This window comes from Harpia harpyja, chromosome 3 (genome assembly GCF_026419915.1).
Source record: "Harpia harpyja isolate bHarHar1 chromosome 3, bHarHar1 primary haplotype, whole genome shotgun sequence".
Taxonomy (NCBI): domain Eukaryota; kingdom Metazoa; phylum Chordata; class Aves; order Accipitriformes; family Accipitridae; genus Harpia; species Harpia harpyja.
The window spans coordinates 65,383,871-65,405,364 of NC_068942.1; the positions used below are offsets into that span (position 1 = coordinate 65,383,871).

A 21,494-nucleotide genomic window follows, 5' to 3' on the forward strand; every position below is an offset into this window, starting at 1 on the left:
GACCCTTCTCTCTGTGGGGCTGGAGCTCCTCCTGCCATCACAAGGCAGAAGTGAAGAAAACGTGAACACCGGGGACCTTTCCCCTCAGGGGAGGGCCGTTACCGGGAGGGAGGGGCACGGCGCCCGCTTCCCGCCTCTGCCCCGCCCCCCCACCGGGGGGGCGTGGCCGTACGGTGGGAGGGGCGGGGCTTGACGCGCCGTGCCACCTCACGCATCTCCCGACGCTTCCTGCGCCGGCGCGCCGCGTCCCGGAAGGTGGCCACGTCTGCCGGAAGATGGGGTTGCGCCGCCGAGCCCGGCCCGGGGCCTCGCAGTGACCGTCGCCGTCCGGCGCCCCCTTCCTTCTCCCCTTCCCCCTCTCACGACTCCCCTTGGGCCGGGGGTCTCCCGCTGCTGGGAGGAGGTGAGGCCGGGCTGTGCTGAGGCCTCCGCCGCTCCTGAGGGCCGTCGGGTAGGGGCGGGGGGGAGGGCCGGGGGCAGGCAGCCGTGCTGAGGGTGGGCGGGGAGGGGGGCCGCGGCCACCCTGAGCATCGCCTTCCCGCCCGGCCTCGCCTGCCTCTGCGCTTCCCCCTTCCCGCTGTGGGTGTGCTCGGCCAAGGGACCCTCCACAAGCCTGCCCTGGGGTGAAGGAGCCCCTCCCGGGAGCTGGGATAGAGGCACACATCGCCTGTGTAGTCTCGCAGGCCCTTGGTGCAAGTGAAGGCATGCCCCTGTCCCCCGTGTCAGTGTCACTGAAGGGACGGCAGGCTGCGAAGTTTGTTGGGGAGAAGGTCCTGTGTCTGACCCAGATTACGAATCTGCAGGCTAAACGTCTAAGGCTTTGTTATCTGTTCCTGTAATAAGCATCTGGCCGCTTTTCCTCCTCCAGCTGAGTTTGGTTTTGTCAGGTGCAAGTAGACTTTATTTTCTAGTATTGTTGCAGATTGACTACCAGGCTGGATGCTCTGTAGCAGGTGCTGATGCCAGAAACAGATATGGTGGTCTAATAGCTAAGCCTTGGTTTTGTCTGTTTTCCTCAGAGACAGGTTTGGTTTATTTCCATCAGTTACCAAAACAGTGAAGTACCAAGTGAGTAGGAGAAAAGTATTCAAATAATTACAGCACTAATAGGTTAACACAACTGTTGTTTAGGTAACCCATACATCTTGCCTTATCAACACCAATCTGATTTGTAATCATTCTATGTCTTTTGCAGCACATGGTCCTGAAATTATAATTTTATAAAGTTTACCAAGAGATATCCATTATGTCTTGGCTTGCTGATCTCGCTGGAAAGGCAGAGGATCTACTCAACAGAGTTGATCAAGGAGCTGCATCAGCTCTCAGCAAAAAAGACACAGCAAGCAGTGCAATTTATGATAATAAGAATTTGGACTCTGCCAATGAATATTCTGAATTGCGCCAGCATACTGGAGAACTGAAATATCAGACGTCCTCCAAAGCAGCCTACATCTCCTCAGCAGCTGATAATATTAAACATCAAAAGGTCACAATCCTAGCAGGAACAGCAAATGTTAAACCAGCACGTAGGACATCTTCGGAGGCTGCTTCTCCAGTAGAAGGTGTTTCCACACCCAGAGCTGCCTCACATTTTGTGAGAAGAAAAAAGTCAGCACCTGATGATGAGTTACTATTTGATTTTCTCAACAGTTCGGAGAAAGAGCCTAATGGAAAGATGGACTCTAAAAAAGAGAAGAGCAAGGCACCTGTTCTTCAAAATCACTCTCGGACTTCAAGTGTTAGTTCTGTGTCTACCAGCACACAGAGTGCAAAAACTACTGAAGATAATTCCATCAGGAGCCAAGGCAATGGTAGTTAAATAGTAGTGAACCTAGAGATATTTAAAAGTCAAGTATGTCTAGGGTAAGGCTAGGTAATGGTTTTACTGTCACTTCATGAAGTATTTAGTGGTAGTAGTATGTTAGATATGTGGAGTACAGCAGGGTCTTTAACATTTTTTAATCACTGGGATAACCTTAGATACCTTGCTAAGTTGACAAGCTGCATAATTAATACCTAAATCTTTTGTGTTATTGATCTACCTCGTTTCTACTGCTCACCTTGACCTCCCTGAGCTATGACCTAACCTTGCATCAGGCCCCATACATCACCACTTAGAAGCACAGGTGCTGCTGCATTTGCTGAGATCACTCAGGGGCCCTTACCTTTTGTTGCCACGTAGGAGAGTGAGTCACTTTCACCAGCTGGTAGATGGTGTTGGCTGTTGCCCAATGCACCATGTGAGGTGATGTGAGGTTTTTTCTGTTCCACCATGGAAGTAAGCTGTCAAACTTGCCTGCCATGCATAGTGGGAAGTTGGGTGTGGATAAGCTGTTGTAGGGCTACAGGCCTGGGAGACCTAGATAGATAAAGCCTTTGGGTTTGCCAGAAGTAGTTAGTTACTGCAGTCTAAATCCAGACACCTGGCAGATCCTCCAGGCGAGATGGTCAAAAGTTGGGGCTATTCTCTAGTCAATGCAAAGGAGAATGTGGCTGGGAAGCGTCAGGAACTTGTTTTCTCTATCAGACTGTCCAATCTATACTTGGTCTTTGCTGCTGCTGTGCTACTTTGCTGTTGTTTATTCTATAAAATCGAAGCAAATGGTTATATTATTTCTTAATAATGTAGTTAGAATACTTTATTATTTGTTCAGTACTTTGATCATATAAAGCATTGTAAATGCCAGGTTTTTACTTACTATGTTAGGTCTGCTGAGAAGTTTCAGACGTAAAAAGGGATCATTTCCAAAGATGTCAATATTTTTGTATTTCTGGGTCTGTAACTTTTCAATAAGGTTTACTACTACTACTACTACTACTACTTCAAATATTTTAGACCTTGCTATATGGCCTTGCTGATTGGTGCTTAAGGAATGTATTTATTTTGCTTGGTGTGGCCTGTTGAATTTTCTTCTGAGGATTTTTGAGTGGAGTTTGCATTGTGGAGCTGCCAAATGAGGAAGCACACAATTACAACGTAGAGTTTGAGCATGCTGGTTTCAAAGTTGATTGTGTAGATATATCTGTGTCATTTAAATGTTCTGTATAGCATCTGTTGAAGTAGCTTATGATACATTAGCTATAGACAAAAACAATTAATGTTATACTTTGTACATTGCCATGGATATAATCTAATCTGTGCTATGAATGGCTAATTTCTTGCTTCGTTAGCTTCATTAATCTGTTGAGTTTTCCAGACAAAGGAATGAGGATAAATTGTCTGATAATTTGGAAACTGTGTAAATGAATCAAAAAGAAGGAAATGACAATTCTTAGAACCATTTAAATAGGAAAGGGGTTTGAGAAAATGTGGAAGAAATCTGATGGTCACTGCTGCTACTTGTCGGTGTGGTGGCGTTCAGAATTAAGTCTGCCCCAGCTCCTTGGGCTCTGGGTGATAGGGGCTGTTGCAATGGTAACAAGGAAGGTGGAGCAGGTTGGTTGGTGATTGCAAGATGAAGTAAATAATGTGACAGCTAAACCGTAGTCTTGCTTGAAATTAGTTGCAGTCTGTCCCCCTGGATTTTCAGCAGTTACTCATCTGGGATGTACTAAATTCAGAAGTAATATTTTTGGATTGCCTGCTTGTTTGCTTATTGCATGCTATGTTGTTTTATCTTAATGCTGCTGCCAGTCTTCCAACTATCTGCACGCTGGAATCAAGACTGTTACAGTGGATGTATCAATTTCACAGCATTAATCCAGGATGCTCTCTGTGTGTTTGTCCATGATGGGGAAAGGCTGTTGGTTCCTTCTTCCGTGCAAGGGACTGTTGTTCAGACTACTGGCAGGAGTTCCCTTACTGTTCTCACTGAGGTTCTAAGATTTAAAAAAACAGAAAAATAAAAATCTGTATTTTGGTTTCCATAACCTAGAGAATTACAGTTTGTATTGGCAGAAAGCTCTTAACAGTTTGACAGAGTACACCTACCTTATATTTTTTCATTAGAGAAAGGAAAGATCACACTTCCACTTCAAATCACTGCAACTCAATTTCTCAGAGTAAAAGTGCTTTTTAAAGAAATATTTTGAATTATTACTGCAGAATTATCAGTTAGATGATGTTTTGACTGAAATTATTCTTCAGATGCTTTTTTACGTAAAGATAACTAAATGTAGCTATGTGGTTGAGTTACATATTTAGGTTTGGTATCAAAATGACTAAGTGTATAGTCATCTGAACAGATTTTTTTAAAATAGAATACAGCCTCGAAATCAAAATCTTAATGGAAAACCAGAATGAACTTCTACTAAAAATTCCCCTAGTTAGTTGCTATGTATATTTAATCTCTTATGTTACTCTCTCAGCTTCTGAAGACATCTTTGGGCAGCACAGTCATAAAAAAGTATTAATGTTTTGAAATCCTAAATTTGACATTAATGCAATAAGAAATTTTATGACTTCCATGTCTTGTCTTGCAGGATTAACAAAAATGCTGCACGATGCATGTATACTATATAATAGTCCTATTTTGTGCAAGTCCCTTGGGAGAAGCAGCTCCATATTCTATTTCAATATAAGCTATTTTGATGGGGATTTTATTTTTTTAATTTTTATATTATGCATTTAACCACTGATGCAGAACATGGAATTACAATTTATGTGAAGGCAACTGGCAAATACATACATTAGTTCTAACTTGCATCTCTCTGTACAGAAACTCCAGACAGTTCAGATTCTGGACTGGGAGCACAAGGGGATGGTGTGAAGGATTCATCACGAAGTGCAGTAACTAATCCTAGCCTTTCAGCTAATGATGATTTCAAATCACATGAGCTATCCAATCTTCGCCTGGAGAATCAGCTGCTGCGTAATGAAGTTCAATCTTTAAATCAGGAAATGGCTTCATTAATTCAGAGGTCCAAAGAAACACAAGAAGGTACTGTGGTTTGGAAACTAAATTGTAACATATCACTAAAATGCTAGTGAACTAGAAAACAATGCTGTTTCTATGTTAGTGTTTTGTACTTATAATAAAATCTTTCTAGTTAAATTTGCATGTATGACTTACCAAGCAAAATGATTCGTGGTTTCGGAATAGTGAGCTGGGAGAAACTAAAAGGCTCATGCAACTACAAAGGTAACACAAACATTGATCAAAATGATGTGATCAATTTAGTTCCAAAACTTACATCTTATTAAAATGGTTTTAGCAAATGTTAACAGTATTAAAATATTTTTCCTGCTTTTTAAAGGCCATTGCAAGATACTTAATTTTTAAATGAGTAAATTCCTTTAAATACTTAAAAATCTGACTACTTTCTGGCTGTAGGCTATAATCTCTGATGCCTAGAAACTGACATTAAAAATGTAAAATTTAGTATTTTTGTATTACTTCATTAGCTTTTTCAAAGCCAAATAAAATGGCAAATATAAAAAATGTGAATATAAAAACACTTAAATGATAAAACGTAGAGCAAACTGCTGCTGTTAGGCATACAACTGAGGGACCACATTTTTTTCAAAGTAACCATATGAGCCTGTCCTGGTTTCAGCTGGGATAGAGTTAACTGTCTTCCTAGTAGCTGGTACAGTGCTATGTTTTGAGTTCAGAGCGAAGAATGTTGATAACACTGATGTTTTCAGTTGTTGCTCAGTAGTGTTTAGACTAATGTCAAGGATTTTTCAGCTTCTCATGCCCAGCCAGTGAGAAAGCTGGAGGGGCACAAGAAGTTGGCACAGGACACAGCCAGGGCACCTGACCCAAACTGGCCAACGGTGTATTCCATACCATGTGACGTCCCATCCAGTACAGAAACGGGGAAGTGGGGGGCAGGGATTCGCCGCTCGGGGGACTGGCTGGGTGTCGGTCGGCGGGTGGTGAGCAATTGCACTGCGTATCATTTGTACATTCCAATCCTTTCATTATTGCTGTTGTCATTTTATTAGTGTTATCATTATCATTATTAGTTTCTTCTTTTCTGTTCTATTAAACCGTTCTTATCTCAACCCACGGGTTTTGCTTCTTCTCCCGATTTTCTCCCCCATCCCACTGGGTGGGGGGGAGTGAGTGAGCGGCTGCGTGGTGTTTAGTTGCTGGCTGGGGTTAAACCACGACAGAGCCAGAGAATTATAATTTCCATTGAAGCTTAATTTGTGATTTTTGATTAAAAGCCTCAGTAAGTATTCAGGCATTATTTCAACACTGGTGTACTTTTCTACTGTTTTTTAGGTTGAGCTTATTGTCACATTGAGTTGAACTATGTGCTTTAATGCAGAGGTTTCCAAAGGCTTGCTCGTACAGGGCTATTTAACAGTAGGCCATTGCAAGGGGTGGGCCAGGTAAAATTTGTCAACTGCAGTGTGGCATAGAATAAAATGCCTGTTTTGAGATTACCTGCAAAATTTTATGGGTTGTGCTATGACAGCCAGTCTGGCACATGTTACTTCTTGGTAGCTCATAAAGTTTCAGTGTTAGTTCAGCTTGGTTGTATTTAATTTCTTTCTTTAAGAAATGTGACGTATGCATCCTGACCATTTACATGACCTTGCAATACCTACTTTTATAAACTTCAAAGAATCTTCTTATTTTGTAGAATTGAACAAATCCCGGGAAAGTGTCGAGAAGTGGAATGTTGACCATTCAAAGAGTGACAGGATGGTTAGAGAACTTCGAGCTCAAGTTGATGATCTGACAGAAGCTGTTGGTGCTAAGGATTCACAGCTAGCCGTGCTGAAAGTACGGTTGCAAGAAGCTGATCAGCTCTTAAGTTCTCGGACAGAAGCTTTGGAAGCATTGCAGAGTGAAAAATCACGGTACTTCATAATTTCATACTTTGTAATTCTGCAAATAGTAATAGGTTTGAAAATTCAAGTTCGATAATTTAGTGTCTTTAAGAATAAAAATGAATAAACTAATGGGGAAAGGGATTGTATCAAGATTTTAAATATGAGGATTAAAGTTTGCTCTGAGCCCGCTATATCATAGCTGGCAGTGGAAACAGGGCAAATGAGTATTAAATAGGGGCAATTGTCACCTGATTATTGAAATTCATTTTGTATAAAGTATTTATGTTTGTGTCAGAGGCCTGAAGCTGAAGATCTCGAGAAAAATGTTTTTGTCTTGAAAAATACGTTTGCTTATCTACAAATACGAAGACTTTACTGACTTATCTCAGTGCTGGGATATGAATCGGCAATTGGATACTCCAGAATATAGGTCAGGGAGGAGATGCATGAGTCATTAACTCCAGGCCTCACACCTGTAGCCAGCCATATTCAATAATTTACTGGGTAAATTTTCAAAGCTGGTCTGAAACCCAGGTAGTCATATTTCTACCTGAAAATCAGAGTAGATTTCTTCTTTTTCAATTAATGTGTATATCACTCTTTCAGGATAATACAAGACCACAGTGAAGGGAGCAGTTTGCAAAATCAAGCCCTTCAAACTCTGCAAGAGAGGCTGCGTGATGCAGACTCCGCACTCAAGCGAGAGCAAGAAAGTTACAAACAAATGCAGGTTAGACATGAGGAGTAAGGAAGAGTGTCAGACTGTGCTTTTAAGATCAAATCTGTGAGGTTCCAACTGCTCTCTCTTCCCATTGACTTCAGTTCCTGTTTAGGGTACTAAGGGCTTGGAAGGATGTGCTGTCTGCTGCACTAAGTATCCTTGTGATGCTAGTTTACTTCTTATATGTTATTTTGAAAGCTTTGTGATTAAAAGGTTTTGTCGATTAATGCTGACAATTTTTACTGGTTTTTTCATGCTAACTTTAATGTTAAAACACATTTTAAAACTAAATCAGTAATCAAATGTTGTTACACAACAAATTCTTACACAATTTTAATATGTAATCTTAAACATACTATGCTGGACAATCACTTCTGTGGTAAAGATGGAGTACATCATTGCTAGAGACTGCTTTCCACACTTAGTTTGGCCTTTCTTATGTATAACAGCATCTCTGAAAATCTTTATCAGTCTCTCTCTTTTTTCTTTTTTTTTTTTTTTTAAAGTACATCAAAATATGGCAGATGACATTTGATAATATTTTTTGAGGGGAAAGCTTGCTTTTTGTTTACCAAATAAATGTGAATAATAGGAAGATTGTTATTCCCCCACTATTTCTGGTGAGGGAAAGAAATGCATATGTTTACTGTTATTGTTTAGCACTTGCTTAAGCAAGCAGGATTTCTTTCCACATAGCACTAATGCATCTTTAAGTTGGAGGTGGTAGATATGAGGTGTTGTCATGTGTAGTTGCTTTTAAACTTTCTTTTTTCCTTTCTAGGTTAAAGTTGAGACTGTGTTTAAACACAAAGTATTGTTTCTTTATTGCTAATAGAGTGAGTTTGCGGCTCGTCTAAGTAAAATGGAAGCAGAACGTCAGAACTTGGCCGAAGGGATAACTGTAGCAGAAAGAAAGTATTTAGATGAAAAGAGGCGAGCTGATGAGCTTCAGCAGCAAGTCAAAGTAACTAAAAACCACCTAGAATCTGCAAAACAGGAACTGACAGACTATAAACAGAAAGCTACTCGCATACTCCAAGTAAGCATTTCTGTAAAGAAGACGTTTGATTTGTACACTTAACTTTTTTAAGGTGTTACGCTTCAAATAATCTGTGGGTTTTTCATGTGACCTGTAATATATTTTGGAACGTACCTATAATGATACCTGTACTGAACAGCTGCCAGTCTGCATTTTGTAAATTTAAGTTTATAGATTAAGTAATCGAAATGGAAGTTCAGGTCCTGAACTTAAAGAAAAATCCAAGTGAACCATTGCACTTGCTGTGCAACATCTGTCAGTGTGTTCTGCATCCAAGAGCCTGATCTTAGGCAGATAGATAGTTGTAACCTACAATTTGTTCCACACCCAGTATTCTTGAGTCAAGAATGTTGCTCTGTTGCTCCGTTCTGCTTGAGGCTGAAGCATAGCATATAATGGATACTTATGTGTAAACCAAAGAAAATATTTTTTTAATGTATTCTGAAAGGTTGCATGTGATCAACATTACATGAACAATGGCAAAATCAGGTATTTTGTGCAGAGTTCTATACTACTTAAGGTGTCAAAGATACCAAGTCCAAACGTGGTCAATTTGAGTCTTGTTTATCAAAGTTAGCAAAATGTTGAAGGTCTCTGTTTAGAATAATTAATTTAGTCTGATATCCAAGGACAGGTTTTAAATAGTCTTGATAAATAAGAAAAGCATGAGATCAGCAGTCGATGTCGAGCTAACATTAGGCTGACTCTGAATTAAAGTGGTTCATCCTCTTTCCCGGAAGAGTTATTGCTGTATTTGGTTCTTGGTTGGCTTTGTTGGCAGGAGAAGGGATGGACTGAAAGGGGGTCAGTTTTGTCTTTAGTGTCTGTCTGCTCTCTTATGGAAGCTGGAAAGCCAAAATTGTTATCCACGACATATTTAACATTCCAGGCACTTCTAAAGAGAAAAGCTGTACTCTTCCTCAGATAACCCAGGCTTTCAGTAAATCGAGTCTCATGGCATACAGGAAGTCAGAAATTATGAGTAGGGAAGCATTTTCATTTTACAATGTGTAGGGTCATTATTAACTTGGGTAAAAGAACAGATAAAGCAGTTCTACTGTACATCTACATTTGAATTTTAGAGCAAAGTCGTTTTGGCATATTCTAGTTGAGGACTTGTTAAATACTGCTATAAATAATATATTGATCTATTATTTCAGTCTAAAGAAAAGTTGATAAACAGCTTAAAAGAAGGCTCTGGTATTGAAGGCTTGGATAGCAATACTGCAAGCACAATGGAACTAGAAGAACTGAGACATGAGCGAGACACTCAGAGAGAAGAAATACAAAAACTAATGGGGCAAATACAACAGATGAGAACAGAGCTGCAGGTAGCTATGATTATGTACACATGTATTTGTAGTTAACCGTGCACAAAGGACTGTTTTCTTGTATAGTTTAGGGCTGTTGCTTCTAGTGTTTATTTGACCTAGCATTAAAATAAGCCAACTTTTGCTCAAGGTGAGACAAGTGCTTATTGATACCCAATTTCTTTTCATGTTCTCTCTCACCACTTCAGCTCATGGTGGGAGGAATACTATAGATACCGCTTCACTCTTCCTGCACTGTGTGCTCCTTTTGAGTGAAGCTTTTCTTTCCAAACAAGCGTGGTGATTTCTGTAGAGATCACCTATATCCTTTTCTGCAAGGGCTACTAATCCTTGAAGCAACTGTAATCCGAGTCGTCTGCTGGCATAATTGGCTCAACCCAGCAGTTGCACGCAAGCCTACTCTACAGAGTTTTAGCCTGTAGAGAGTAGAAAGGAAAAAGTGGAGGCTTTTCATGTTCCCAAAATGCATTTATTTTATTACTGTATTAGTAAAAATATTCTGTATAAAATGACCAAATGTCATTTATTCAATACACCCTCACCTTCATTTTTCCTTTGAAGCAATATTGCAGATACAACTTTTTTTTGCTGTTACCTATGACAGATTGCAGTATTGTTTGAATGTTAGTGAAACAGTAACATTTCTGTACATTCCAGGATATGGAGACTCAGCAAGTAAGTGAAGCTGAGTCGGTGAGAGAGCAGCTTCAAGACCTACAAGAGCAGATAGCAGCACATAAAATGGCCAGGCAAGAGGCAGAAGCTGAACTAGAACGACAAAAACAGGTAAGGAATTCTTGAAAGCTGATAGATCTTATTTTAGGCCTCATGTGGTGTCATTAGTACAGCATTTGGCTTAATAAGAGAGTAGCTTATACAGTATTTGGGTTATATTTTGTCTGGCATTTCAAAGAAATCCCCAAAAGCTTAATGAATGTCAGTAGGCCAAATGAAGTGCAACCGGTACTAAGCAATGGACAGGGCCTTCTGGATACTCCTGAGAAACAGAGATCTCGCCGATATATTAAAGAATAAACATGACCCTAGGGAGTGCACAAAATTTATCATGATCTTAAATTTTATTCAGCGGGGAAACAATCAAACAACAGGGATGTAGTAACATTTGTAACAGTTACTTATATCAAGAACATAAAATACTAAAAATGGTTACTGTGGAACTTCCTGTGCTCAATTACTACATAAGATTTAGCTCAAAAGACAATGTTTTTTTAGTACCAATTAATAGATTTTTTTTTTTATCCACTTGTTACTCAGTTCTGAATCTAAATGTTGTTACTTCCCAACTTCTCTAAAAGACAAACTGCTGATAAAATTATATTAATGAATTTTGTCAGTTTGTGTCATCTTTTTAAGCAAACTCCCCCTTGATTTAAGCAGTTCTGTGCTAAAAATAGGGAAAAAAAGGCAAACTCATATTTCATGTGGACAAACTTATTCAGTAGAAATCAGACAAATGCTTTGCACCCTATTAAAAAATTTCTCTGTAAGAAAAAGCTCGTGTAAAGAGAATTAATAATGAGGAAAGCAGAAGAGTACACTGTATCTGCTAGGAACAATTTATCTTATAGGATTATCTGTCCTTCTAGAAATTGCATTTTAATGAGATGCTAGCAGCTTGAACTAATTAAAAGGCAGAAGTCGAGGTCTGCTCTTGATGGATAGCTGATGTTTATGATATCAAAGCAGATGGTAGATTGTATTTTGTTACTTCTGCCATTCTGAGGGGTATATTTTAAGTCAATACTACATATAGAAAAAGTGAGGTGAATTTAAAAAAAAAGGCATTATCAGTTATTACAGAAACTGAAGTATTCCTTTTGATGATACATATTTACATGTGATTTTAAAGTAATTGTGTGTATTAATACTTATTACAATTACAGTCTGTTCTATCTGCGAATTCCTTTAACTATTGCATAAGGTTTCTGAGACTGAAGAGGGAAAATAAGTAGAGGTGTTGTCTTGTACATCTGATGGTTTGAAGGGAGAATAGGATTATCTGTTTTCTGTGGTGGCTGACAGCTGAAGTGATACAGTGATTTGAAGACTCTCTTAATTTAAAAGATAAGCATGACAGGTCCTTATGTCTGAGTTAAAGTAGCCGCTAAATCATGGGAGTGACAAAACTTATGGTTATATTTGCTGTTCACTAAGTTGTCCCTTACTAATATTCCTTCCCCTTTCACCTTTGTTATGTTAATTTATCCTAAGCTTTAAAGGAAGATCTGCGTTATACAGAATTATAGATAGATATGCCAAGGGTTTTTAAACACTTTTAAAAAATGGTATATTGTACTGATAGCTTTATTTTAGGAATACAGATTCTGCTCCCCGCCCTCAATATTTCCTAATTGTTTAAGTTACATTATTGACACGATTCAAGATAGCAATATAATAAACGGTGAGAGTATAAGGAAGATAAATCACGATCCCAATGAAACTGTGTGACTCTTAGTAAACTAGTCTAGATTAATGTTTATATTACCTCAGTCTCCACAAAAGAATTTGATAAGTCTTGTAGGTTGTGTCTTCATATTCAGCTTGCTTTTTTTTTCTTCCCCATCGTAGCCAAACACATAACTAAGATTAAATTTCAGTTTATATTTGATTGCATCATATTACCTTCTTGTGTTCTGCTGTGAAACTCTAGGTAAGAGAATGTCTCTCAGAATACATATATGTATAAAATATTCTATTTGTGATTGTGATACATTTTATAGGAACTCCATTATACTGAAGAAGAATTATATCGAACAAAGAATACTTTGCAAAGCAGAATAAAAGACAGAGAGGAGGAGATTCAGAAGCTCAGAAATCAGGTACTGTGTGTGTATAGAAAATAACTTTATCACCTTCAATTATGAAAACAGTGATGAGAAATACTAATTTGATTAAACTGTACAAAAGAAATATAAAGGCTCTACTAATGAGTCACAGTGTACTTACTTTCAATACAGAGTAGAGTTTTGCGTGGAGGGCATACAGGAAGGGAACCGTGAAGTAGTAAATAGCCTGATTTTATAATTGCATGCGCTTTTGTCTTCGGGGCGGGGGGGGGAAATCGACCTGTGTCCCAGCTAGACCTGATGGGGTGGTGCTGGATCAACATTCTTCTTTTTGAAAACTAAAAAAAGTCACTGGCGCTTGATTAGGTCATCATGATTTCTGCGAAGATCCTTTTAACTGGGTGTAAGAACATAAGTAACGTCCTACAGACTCAGCAATCCATCAAGCCCACAGTTCTTTCTTGGACAATGGCAATGGGGCCAGATTGTGAGCCTGGCTGCTTTCTTCACTCCCTTGTACTCACTCAGCATCAGCAGTTGAATTAAGGATGTTAGTGTTTAACTCCCTACTAACTGGTTCCACCAGTATGTTTATAGACCTATTTTCCTTGAATCAACCTAATCCCTTTTGGAACCTTCTGATACTTGTCAGCCCCCACAGTCTCCTTGGGCAGCATGAAGGCACAGGCCTCGTTTTAAGTAAATTATCTTAGCATAATGAAAAGTAGCCTATATGTAGAGAAATTGATAGTCCAGAGTCAAGTATGGTCAGCTGTACGGTTATAGTGTTAGAGGATTTGGAAATTGTTGTGTTGCGATAGAAATTTCTCAAACCTGTTGGCAGATGATTCTTCTGGTAATACTGGCTTCAGGACTACCTGTACCTGCCCTGGTGCATTGCATCTAATTTGTATTTTTGATATTTCACTGCCTCTGGTTCCTGCTGATTCTGTTTTTTTTCATCATTGAAGCTACATCTTCGTATGATGCTACAAGTGGCTGAGGTCCAAGACTGTAATGAATTGTCGAGCTATTGCACATATGGCTAACTTGGAGATTCCCATTTGCTTTAAATATTTTCTGCAAATTAAATTACATGTTCCATGTCTTCATTTGCTGTCCTTGCAGTTTCTATTTGCTAGTACAATCATGTTTTCTGCCTCAGCGCTCCTCAATTCTTCTGCAGCGTATCCTGCATTTTCAACATTTTCATTCAAGTTTTCCTGTAGAATGGCATCAGCTTCTCCCCATTTGTACGGAGTTTTTCCTTCCTCGCTTGAAAACATTTTATGTACGCACTTGTTTTGTGAAGTTGCAAGTATGATAGCCAGACTGGATTATCTTGCTATTGTCATGCCTACCATTTAAACTCAGCTCTGAGGCATAGCATTGATTTTTGTGATCAAAGTTATGATTGTACAGAAATGTTCATGTGATTAGAGGTGGAAAACATAGGAATACGTTTTTACATAGAGTTTCTTGTGTCATGTAAAATCTTGTCTTAGCAACTGTCGAAATTAAGTGTCTTCCTTATTGTGCTCATTGGTGATCGTTTTGATAGTATTATCCCATAAAAATTCTGCAGTGGGGTAACTTGGAGGGTTCAGATTTTGAGAGTTTTGTAATACATCAGTTGGTCGGACTTTGAACTTATTCTGTTTTTTTTCTTTGTTTTTTAGCTTACGAACAAGGCTCTGAGTAGTAGTAGTCAGACAGAATTAGAAAATCGGCTTCATCAGCTGACAGAAACACTAATTCAGAAGCAAACCATGTTAGAGAGCCTGAGCACAGAGAAAAACTCACTCGTCTATCAACTGGAACGACTTGAGCAACAGCTGAAGGCTATCCAAGGCACTAATACTAATGGACCTTCCATTAATATGGCAGGCATTGATGGTGCTGAAGGTAAATAAGGAAATATAATACTTAAAACTCTGTCCTTTCTGCAGTTCAGGCTTTTATATTTCCTAATGCCTTTCTCTGAAAGTCTGAGTTTATAAGGAAGAAAAAAATCCTGCTGAAAATACACAGCTTATGCCAGAGACCTTGTCAATAGCAACCAGTATCATAAAAAATAGATAAGTAGATGCTCCTTTTCATGTGTAAATGACTTTAAATAAACTTAATAAAGCCAATTTAATCTTTAATTCTCAATACTATGGCACTATCGGAACAATCATATTTACAAATCCTGTCACAGGTGCAAATAAATCTGTCTTGGTGTTTAAACTGATTGTCAGAAGCAGGATATAAGTCTTCTCTTGTAAAAAGGGTTTGGGAGGCGAGCAAGAATGGGATACTTCCTTTTGAGAGTTGTTCAGAATTCTGGTTGAAATCAATTTCCTCCTTGCTTTCTGTTTTTCTTGAAAAGCAGCTTAAAATATGGTGGTTCTGCAGAGGTTGGTTTGTCTGTACTGTGTAGCAATCATCCTGTATCTCTAGGAGAATCTCAGCAGTTGATCCGTGGTTTTGAGATGTTACTTTTCAAATTCAAAGTTTGTAATTTTGTATATATGGTAAGTAACTTTAAAAGCAATGGACAATCATTAAGAGGTGTAAAATGACAATCCAGGCTTTTGTTTCTCTGCTTATGAAAGACTTTTAAAGAAAATAAGGCAGAATTAGTAAATTTGAAATGTATTTCCTTTTGACTTGTTTTTAAGTAACCTCAGTAAGCTTAAGTTTAGTTGCACAAAGGTAACATCTGAGAATCTTTATTTTAATAAAGTTGATACATAGTAAAAATGTAAATAAAGTAGAAATTTTTGGAATATACAAGTTTGTATCAGAAATGTTATCTAAGTTTTACTGTATGAGAAATAAAAGCAAATGGAGAAACTGTGACAGTATCAAACCCATCATTTTATACACCTAATAACAGAATTATTATTACATGAGAGAATTGAATATCAAGATGTCCATCTAGTGAACTAAAATAACTTTTAAAAATATACTAAGTTGAAGAAACATTTGACCTGATTATAAGTTTATCAAGAATCCTGCCCTCAAAACACACTCCTCTGCCCTCAGCAAAACAGCACTAACAAATCAGATTCATCACTATTTTTATATTATTTTTATATATCTTTTTGTACTATCAATTTGTCTTACGTAACAGCTTAGCTGGTTTTAGACTAATGAGACTTTTTGCCTTTTTCCCTTCAAATAGGTGCTCGTATGCGTAATGTTCCTGTCCTGTTTAGCGACCTGGATACTAACATGGCAGGAATGTATGGGAGAGTTCGCAAAGCTGCCAGTAGTATAGATCAGTTTAGGTAAGAGTGTCCTAAGGGAATACATTTTGTAATTGCTGGAATCCATTTGCAGTTTTCAAGTGGCATACCTTCTGTTTTGAATTGCTTTTATGAAGGTAAAAGTAAAAAATAATGAAGCTAAAGTACAGTATAAATTACTAAATATTGACCTAGTTCACTTGTGCTTTCCTGTGATATTAATATCCTTGGGCTTTTGCAAATTACAGTCAATTATTTAAACAATGCTCTTGTAGATTTTGGTACAAGAGAATCACTAAACTATGTACAAAACTCCCTAACTTTTTCATTACCATCTTCCACTTTTTTCACTTCCAGAGGTTTTCGCTGTGTCTGTGATAAACACTGTAAGAGTGTATTAGTGGGGGAGTGTCATATGTATTCTTTTACTCCTGTTTAGGCATCCTGATGAAGACAAGATTCTGGGTTCTGACCCAGTGCAGCTGTTTTATCTTGCAAGATAATCTGTTTGAGAAATTAGTAAACAAAAATCATTCTGGATCCAGCAAAGGACTTGCTTTGATCCATTTTCTGAGCAGTTAGGTTAATTGCCAATATTGACAACAAAGGTCTGCTCCAAAACTCCAATCAAATACCAATTGAAAACAAAATTAGGTAATACTTTTTAATCCTTTGAAAGCAAGATACCCTGATAGAAAGTCCTTTGTGCTTCCATGGTACTTTAATTACATTGTGAAGAATATCAGGATTTCCATGATTGGGACCTGTTATTTGTGATGTTTTAATACTGAACTTCATTTGGCAGTATCATACTCACTTCAGTATGCGCATGGGTTTTTTTTAACTGAGTTACTGAGTGCACATCTAATGCAGTATGCTTTGTAGCAGTAAACTTGGAAAAACTCTTTTTCATTTAATGAAATACAAGAATGGTAGCAATCTATCAGTTTTTTCAAAGGAATCCAAGGTTTTAGTTACTTAAATCTGTTTGAAAGATTCATGACAGCTCTTCAAGTAACAAAATTTGACAAATATATAGCATATTTGTGAGTTTTAAAATACCTGTACAACTCTTGAGTCTTAGCTCTTTTTCACAAACTCCGAGCCTAGCATTTAACAGAAAAACTTAGGAGAATGTTTTATGGTCTGAATTCTGAATTTTCTCCCTCCATTTAATGTTTGGAATACATGAAGTAAAATTCAAGTTGGAAACAGCCATGTGTATAACATCAGCTGATGTTTATGAGTTTGTGGTGACTGGAACGAGAGGAACAAGAATTCATTGCTCGGTGATAATTTGTGCATTTTGTTTTTATCTTATACTTGTGTAGCATTCGTCTGGGAATCTTTCTAAGGCGGTACCCCATAGCAAGAGTCTTTGTAATCATTTACATGGTGAGTAAGCTTTCTTTAAAGAAGTCTAATGCAAGATTTCTATAGCCAGTTTATATAATACTTCTTAAATTGCAAGATGTTTGATGTTCAAAAGGCTATATAATTAACAACTCAATGTATTTTTTTGTAAAGCAGGCTAAATAGTACTTACATAACAGCATTTTGGAGTCATGTTGCTTGGCAGTTTTCAGTTTTTCCCAGGAATTCTTCGTATAGCAGTCTTAGAGAGGTTTATGTAACTGCCATTTAAAAGACTGTGAAAGTAGACTTTTAGTACTAAAATACAGAGTAATAGTGACCTGTTGCCAAGGTTAACCCACCACACCTGCCTGCACTGCATTTAGGAAAATGACATTTGTTATAGCTTTTTTTATATTTGGCGCTTTTTGTTCAGTGACTAATAATCACACTTCTCTAGCAGCTGAAAAAGTAGACTTAAACAAGTAGTAGAAAGTTGCTCATCCATACCAGGTGAGATTGTCAGACTTGCAATTGATAAAATTTAGATTCCTTCGTTTTCCACTGGAGGGCAGATGTCTGTCAGTTTAAGTGACCTGTGGTAAGGTAGGTGTGCAGTTTACCCTGCTTGAAAATATTCCACTAGTTGAGCCTTTGAGTCTTTGAAATGAAAAAAACCAAAATGTTGCTTGAGAAGGCATAGTGATTCTTCTGGACAGAGTTTCTGAGAACAGCTGTCACTGTTTCAGAATATAAAGCAGACAGACACACATGAATAAAGGAAACGACAGTTTCCCCCTGCAATTGCTTCTTCCAGCCTATTGGGTACTGGAAAGAACAGGGCTGTTTAATTCCTAACCTCTGTCTCTTCCTGTTCATCACTTAGACTTATCAATATATGAATAAAATGCTTTGTACCAAACACTGAAGACTTCTACCACCTAAGCTGCTATCTGAAGTGAAACTGAATGATGGTTGAATAGGAGCTGTATATTGGGCAGTCAGTGGCAGTTAGCCTTTTTCAGCTTGAACCTTGACTATGACTATTGTAACTTGATTTCTTTTTTTTTTTTTTTTTTTTTTTTTTTTTTTTTTTTAAGGAAATGTAGCTTATGTATTCTGTCAGTTATCTCCCTTGTTGTGCCCCCAGCAACTTCTATTCTAATTGGATAGTTTCAGCCAAATTTGAATGAGAATTAACATTTCTAAAAAGTTCATAGAAATGCCTCAAATCAGAGCCTGTGGTAAGGAAAGCAGAACTCAGCTGTTTTTACACAGTCTGGTATCAGCTAGTTGGCACAGGAGTAGTGGCTTACCAGTCATTCACGGCAGATCACATAATGTACTGGCTGAGGGCTCGATATCAGAGAGAACAGCTGGAGTTACTGGGGCATGGGGGGAAAGAAGCCAGAGGACATAAATCTGTAGGAAACTAGGCTGCTTTAGTTTTGCTGTTTGTGTAAAATCTTTAGTTTTCTGCAAATGGTTTCTGCAGAATCTGACTAGGCATTTCATTGTGCAAATAAGAATTCTTTTTTTTTAGGAGTATCTGAATAATATGAAAAATATTTAATCAAAATATTTCTCAAAACTAGGTTTTATTAGCTGTCATTGAGAGCTCTCATATTTACTGCTGCTGTGAACGATGATTGTCAGTGCTGATAAGTTAATTCTTTCTTTTCTTTTCCCAGGCGTTGCTTCATCTCTGGGTCATGATTGTTCTGCTTACCTACACCCCAGAAATGCATCATGACAGTCCCAGTGGCAGATAGACTGAGACAGGACCATATGCTGTGCTAATGTAATTCGGACTGGCAGTGTCTTTAGAATAATGAGTCCTGAAATATCAGCAAACTTTTCTTCATGGTTTTTAGGAAGAACGAAAACCATCATGCCTGATTTATCACTACTTTTCAAATACATGTATAATACTATGTGGCTTTTTCAATTTACCTAAAGGAGTGTCACTTTCCTGGAGAAATAAAGCTAATAAGTTAAGCTATGGTTAGCCTTTACATTTTACATAGACCTTCTGGTGGTTCTTGTAAAAGATAAGGGTTGCACCTACACAGAAATGCAAGGATTTCTGAAATTACAGATATATATGATGCAAACTATTTTAGATCATACTGGATGTGGACTATGGTCAGGTAATAAACTGTACTTAGCAATTTAAATAAACTTTATTCTTTCTGGTTTCTTTCAGTCTGCTTTTGCACTTCTGTTTTAAACTTTGTAAATAATAGGCTTTTCCTTAACATGTTAAACTGAAAAAAGGACAATGGATTGGTGCAATATCTTTTTGTAAATAAGTTTAAAAATAAAATATTATGCATTCTTCTTAGCTTTGTATTTCTAGTGCAATAGAAGTATCTTCCCTATCAGCTGAATAGTGGCACTGCCTGTTTAAGGGCTGGTATTTTAGCTTTATTACAGAGAGGTGGTTTTGAGAAAGAAGGTTCAAACTCCTTAGAAATAATGGTGTTTCCTTTTGCACTTGAAATTTATATATTTTAACTGCATTTTCTTATACCTCTCTCATTACCATGTGTCTTAATCAGATCTTATATTCATCAAAATACTTATTTTCTAAAGCTTTGGGTACTTAATTAAAACTATTTCTATACAAAATCTATCAAAACATCAAAGATTTCTCATGTCTAAACACTTACCAAATATACTAATAAACAAACCTCATCAAATATTTATTGTAAACCCCATAATACCAAACCTACTGTAATAGTTCTATTGTTAGACCGTGGCATTCTGTAATTATAAATTCTCAGTACATAATAATACAAGGTCACTTTCTTTCCCTAAGAAATTTCTTGTTTTCTTGAGTGGTGCTCAAAGCTGAGTAATGAAAAGATGACTACAAGCAATTTGTCACGCCTGCTCTTCAGAATATGGTTCAGTTTTCATGTGACTTGAACACACTAAGCATTAGGTCCTGTGCATGAAGTCTGTCATGCTAACTCCTGTGGAAATGTTACAGTAGACAAATGACTGTATTGCTGCTCTGATTCAGATCTTGCAGAGAAAACTGAAATGTTTTGATGAACTAAGTAATAAAAGAGAGCATTTACTGTAAGCTGTGTCCCTGCCCTCTGTCACATTTGCTTCACTTTGCCTAATTCCTGTTGCCTGTTTTCTTTTCAATTCTGATATTAAAGCCACTTTTGAACCTTGTGGAGAGGTGATTGCTACAGAAGGAGATCAGGTAAGGTCCTTTGTACAATCTTTTTCTATACACATGCATTTTTTTCATTTAAAACCCCCAAACCACTGAATCTTTGGATATTCCAGTATATTGTGACAATTTGGGGGGAACATTCTTAGTGGTATAAACCCCTTACAGCTTTGCTGACATCACACTAACTGCACATCTATTCTTCCTTCCTTTCTCCGTACACTTTTCTCTTTTTTGTTACTTTTTTTTTTTTTTATAAAGATCACCTCTTGGAATCCACAGATACTTTTTTTTTTTTTTTTTTAACTTACTAAAGCCACTACACTGCTTCTAGAACCCTTTATCATAGATTAGTATTCTTTCCCTCAGTTCTTCCAGATTTTATACTAGAAATTTTACAGGGGTGAGCACTGGAAGATTCCTGCTGACTTCAGTCTTTGAACTAGGCTCTTGTATTCCAGTATCAGTTTGGGCTTATGTAGTGTTGACCCCTGTGATGTCTTGAGAGTTGAGAATAATGTCTTTAGTCCAGGGCACTTGAGTGGCATCAGCCTTGTGTTCTTGACCTCTGTGTGTGTTGCTAAGATGTTTCTGTTTTTATTCCTCATCCATGAAATTATGTATAACATACTTTTCTTGTTGCAACTTCAGTTCCCATCTTTACCATCTATTAATTTTCCTTTTTTTTTAAAAAAAAAATACTTGTAAAAGAAGGGCACAGCTGTTTGAGTACCTGATAGTATTCTGATTTTAAAAAGGTGCGATGTTAACCAAACTGAATCCATTTGTTTTCACGTAGTAAAAAACCTGGAAGTAGGCAGCTTATAGTTGCAATTCCTTGACAGATAAAGGGCTGTTCAGTGTGGAGAGTAGTAACATGGGATGAGGAAACAAATGCTACTGTGCCACTAAAGGCTATACTACAGTTTATGTAAACACCTTTAAAGCTCTCTTTAAAGCATAGAAGAGTATGATAAAGCTATTATTATGGTGTTAAACCGTTTCAGAGCTACACAAGAAATACAAAGAACTACTCCTTAAAGCATTTGTTTAAACACACTGGATTTTTGCCCCCGTAATTAATTTTAAT

At 37.7% G+C, this 21,494-nt stretch overlaps 1 protein-coding gene across 2 annotated transcripts; it reads left to right on the plus strand.

The window, feature by feature from the left end:
- Positions 1 to 234: 234 nt before the first annotated feature.
- GOLGA5 (golgin A5) lies at positions 235 to 20,305 on the plus strand. 2 transcript variants are annotated; one of them, XM_052783020.1, is made up of 13 exons: positions 235 to 403; positions 1,196 to 1,811; positions 4,659 to 4,880; positions 6,538 to 6,757; positions 7,337 to 7,460; positions 8,287 to 8,490; positions 9,651 to 9,821; positions 10,479 to 10,607; positions 12,563 to 12,661; positions 14,308 to 14,533; positions 15,798 to 15,903; positions 17,193 to 17,256; positions 18,906 to 20,305. In XM_052783020.1, the coding sequence occupies exons 2-13, from the start codon at positions 1,247 to 1,249 to the stop codon at positions 18,984 to 18,986; spliced, it is 2,211 nt and encodes a 736-aa protein (XP_052638980.1). In that variant the 5' UTR covers positions 235 to 403; positions 1,196 to 1,246; the 3' UTR covers positions 18,987 to 20,305. The 2 variants fall into 2 exon arrangements, with proteins under 2 accessions (XP_052638980.1, XP_052638981.1); XM_052783021.1 differs by lacking the exon at positions 235 to 403 and adding an exon at positions 436 to 451.
- Positions 20,306 to 21,494: the final 1,189 nt, after the last annotated feature.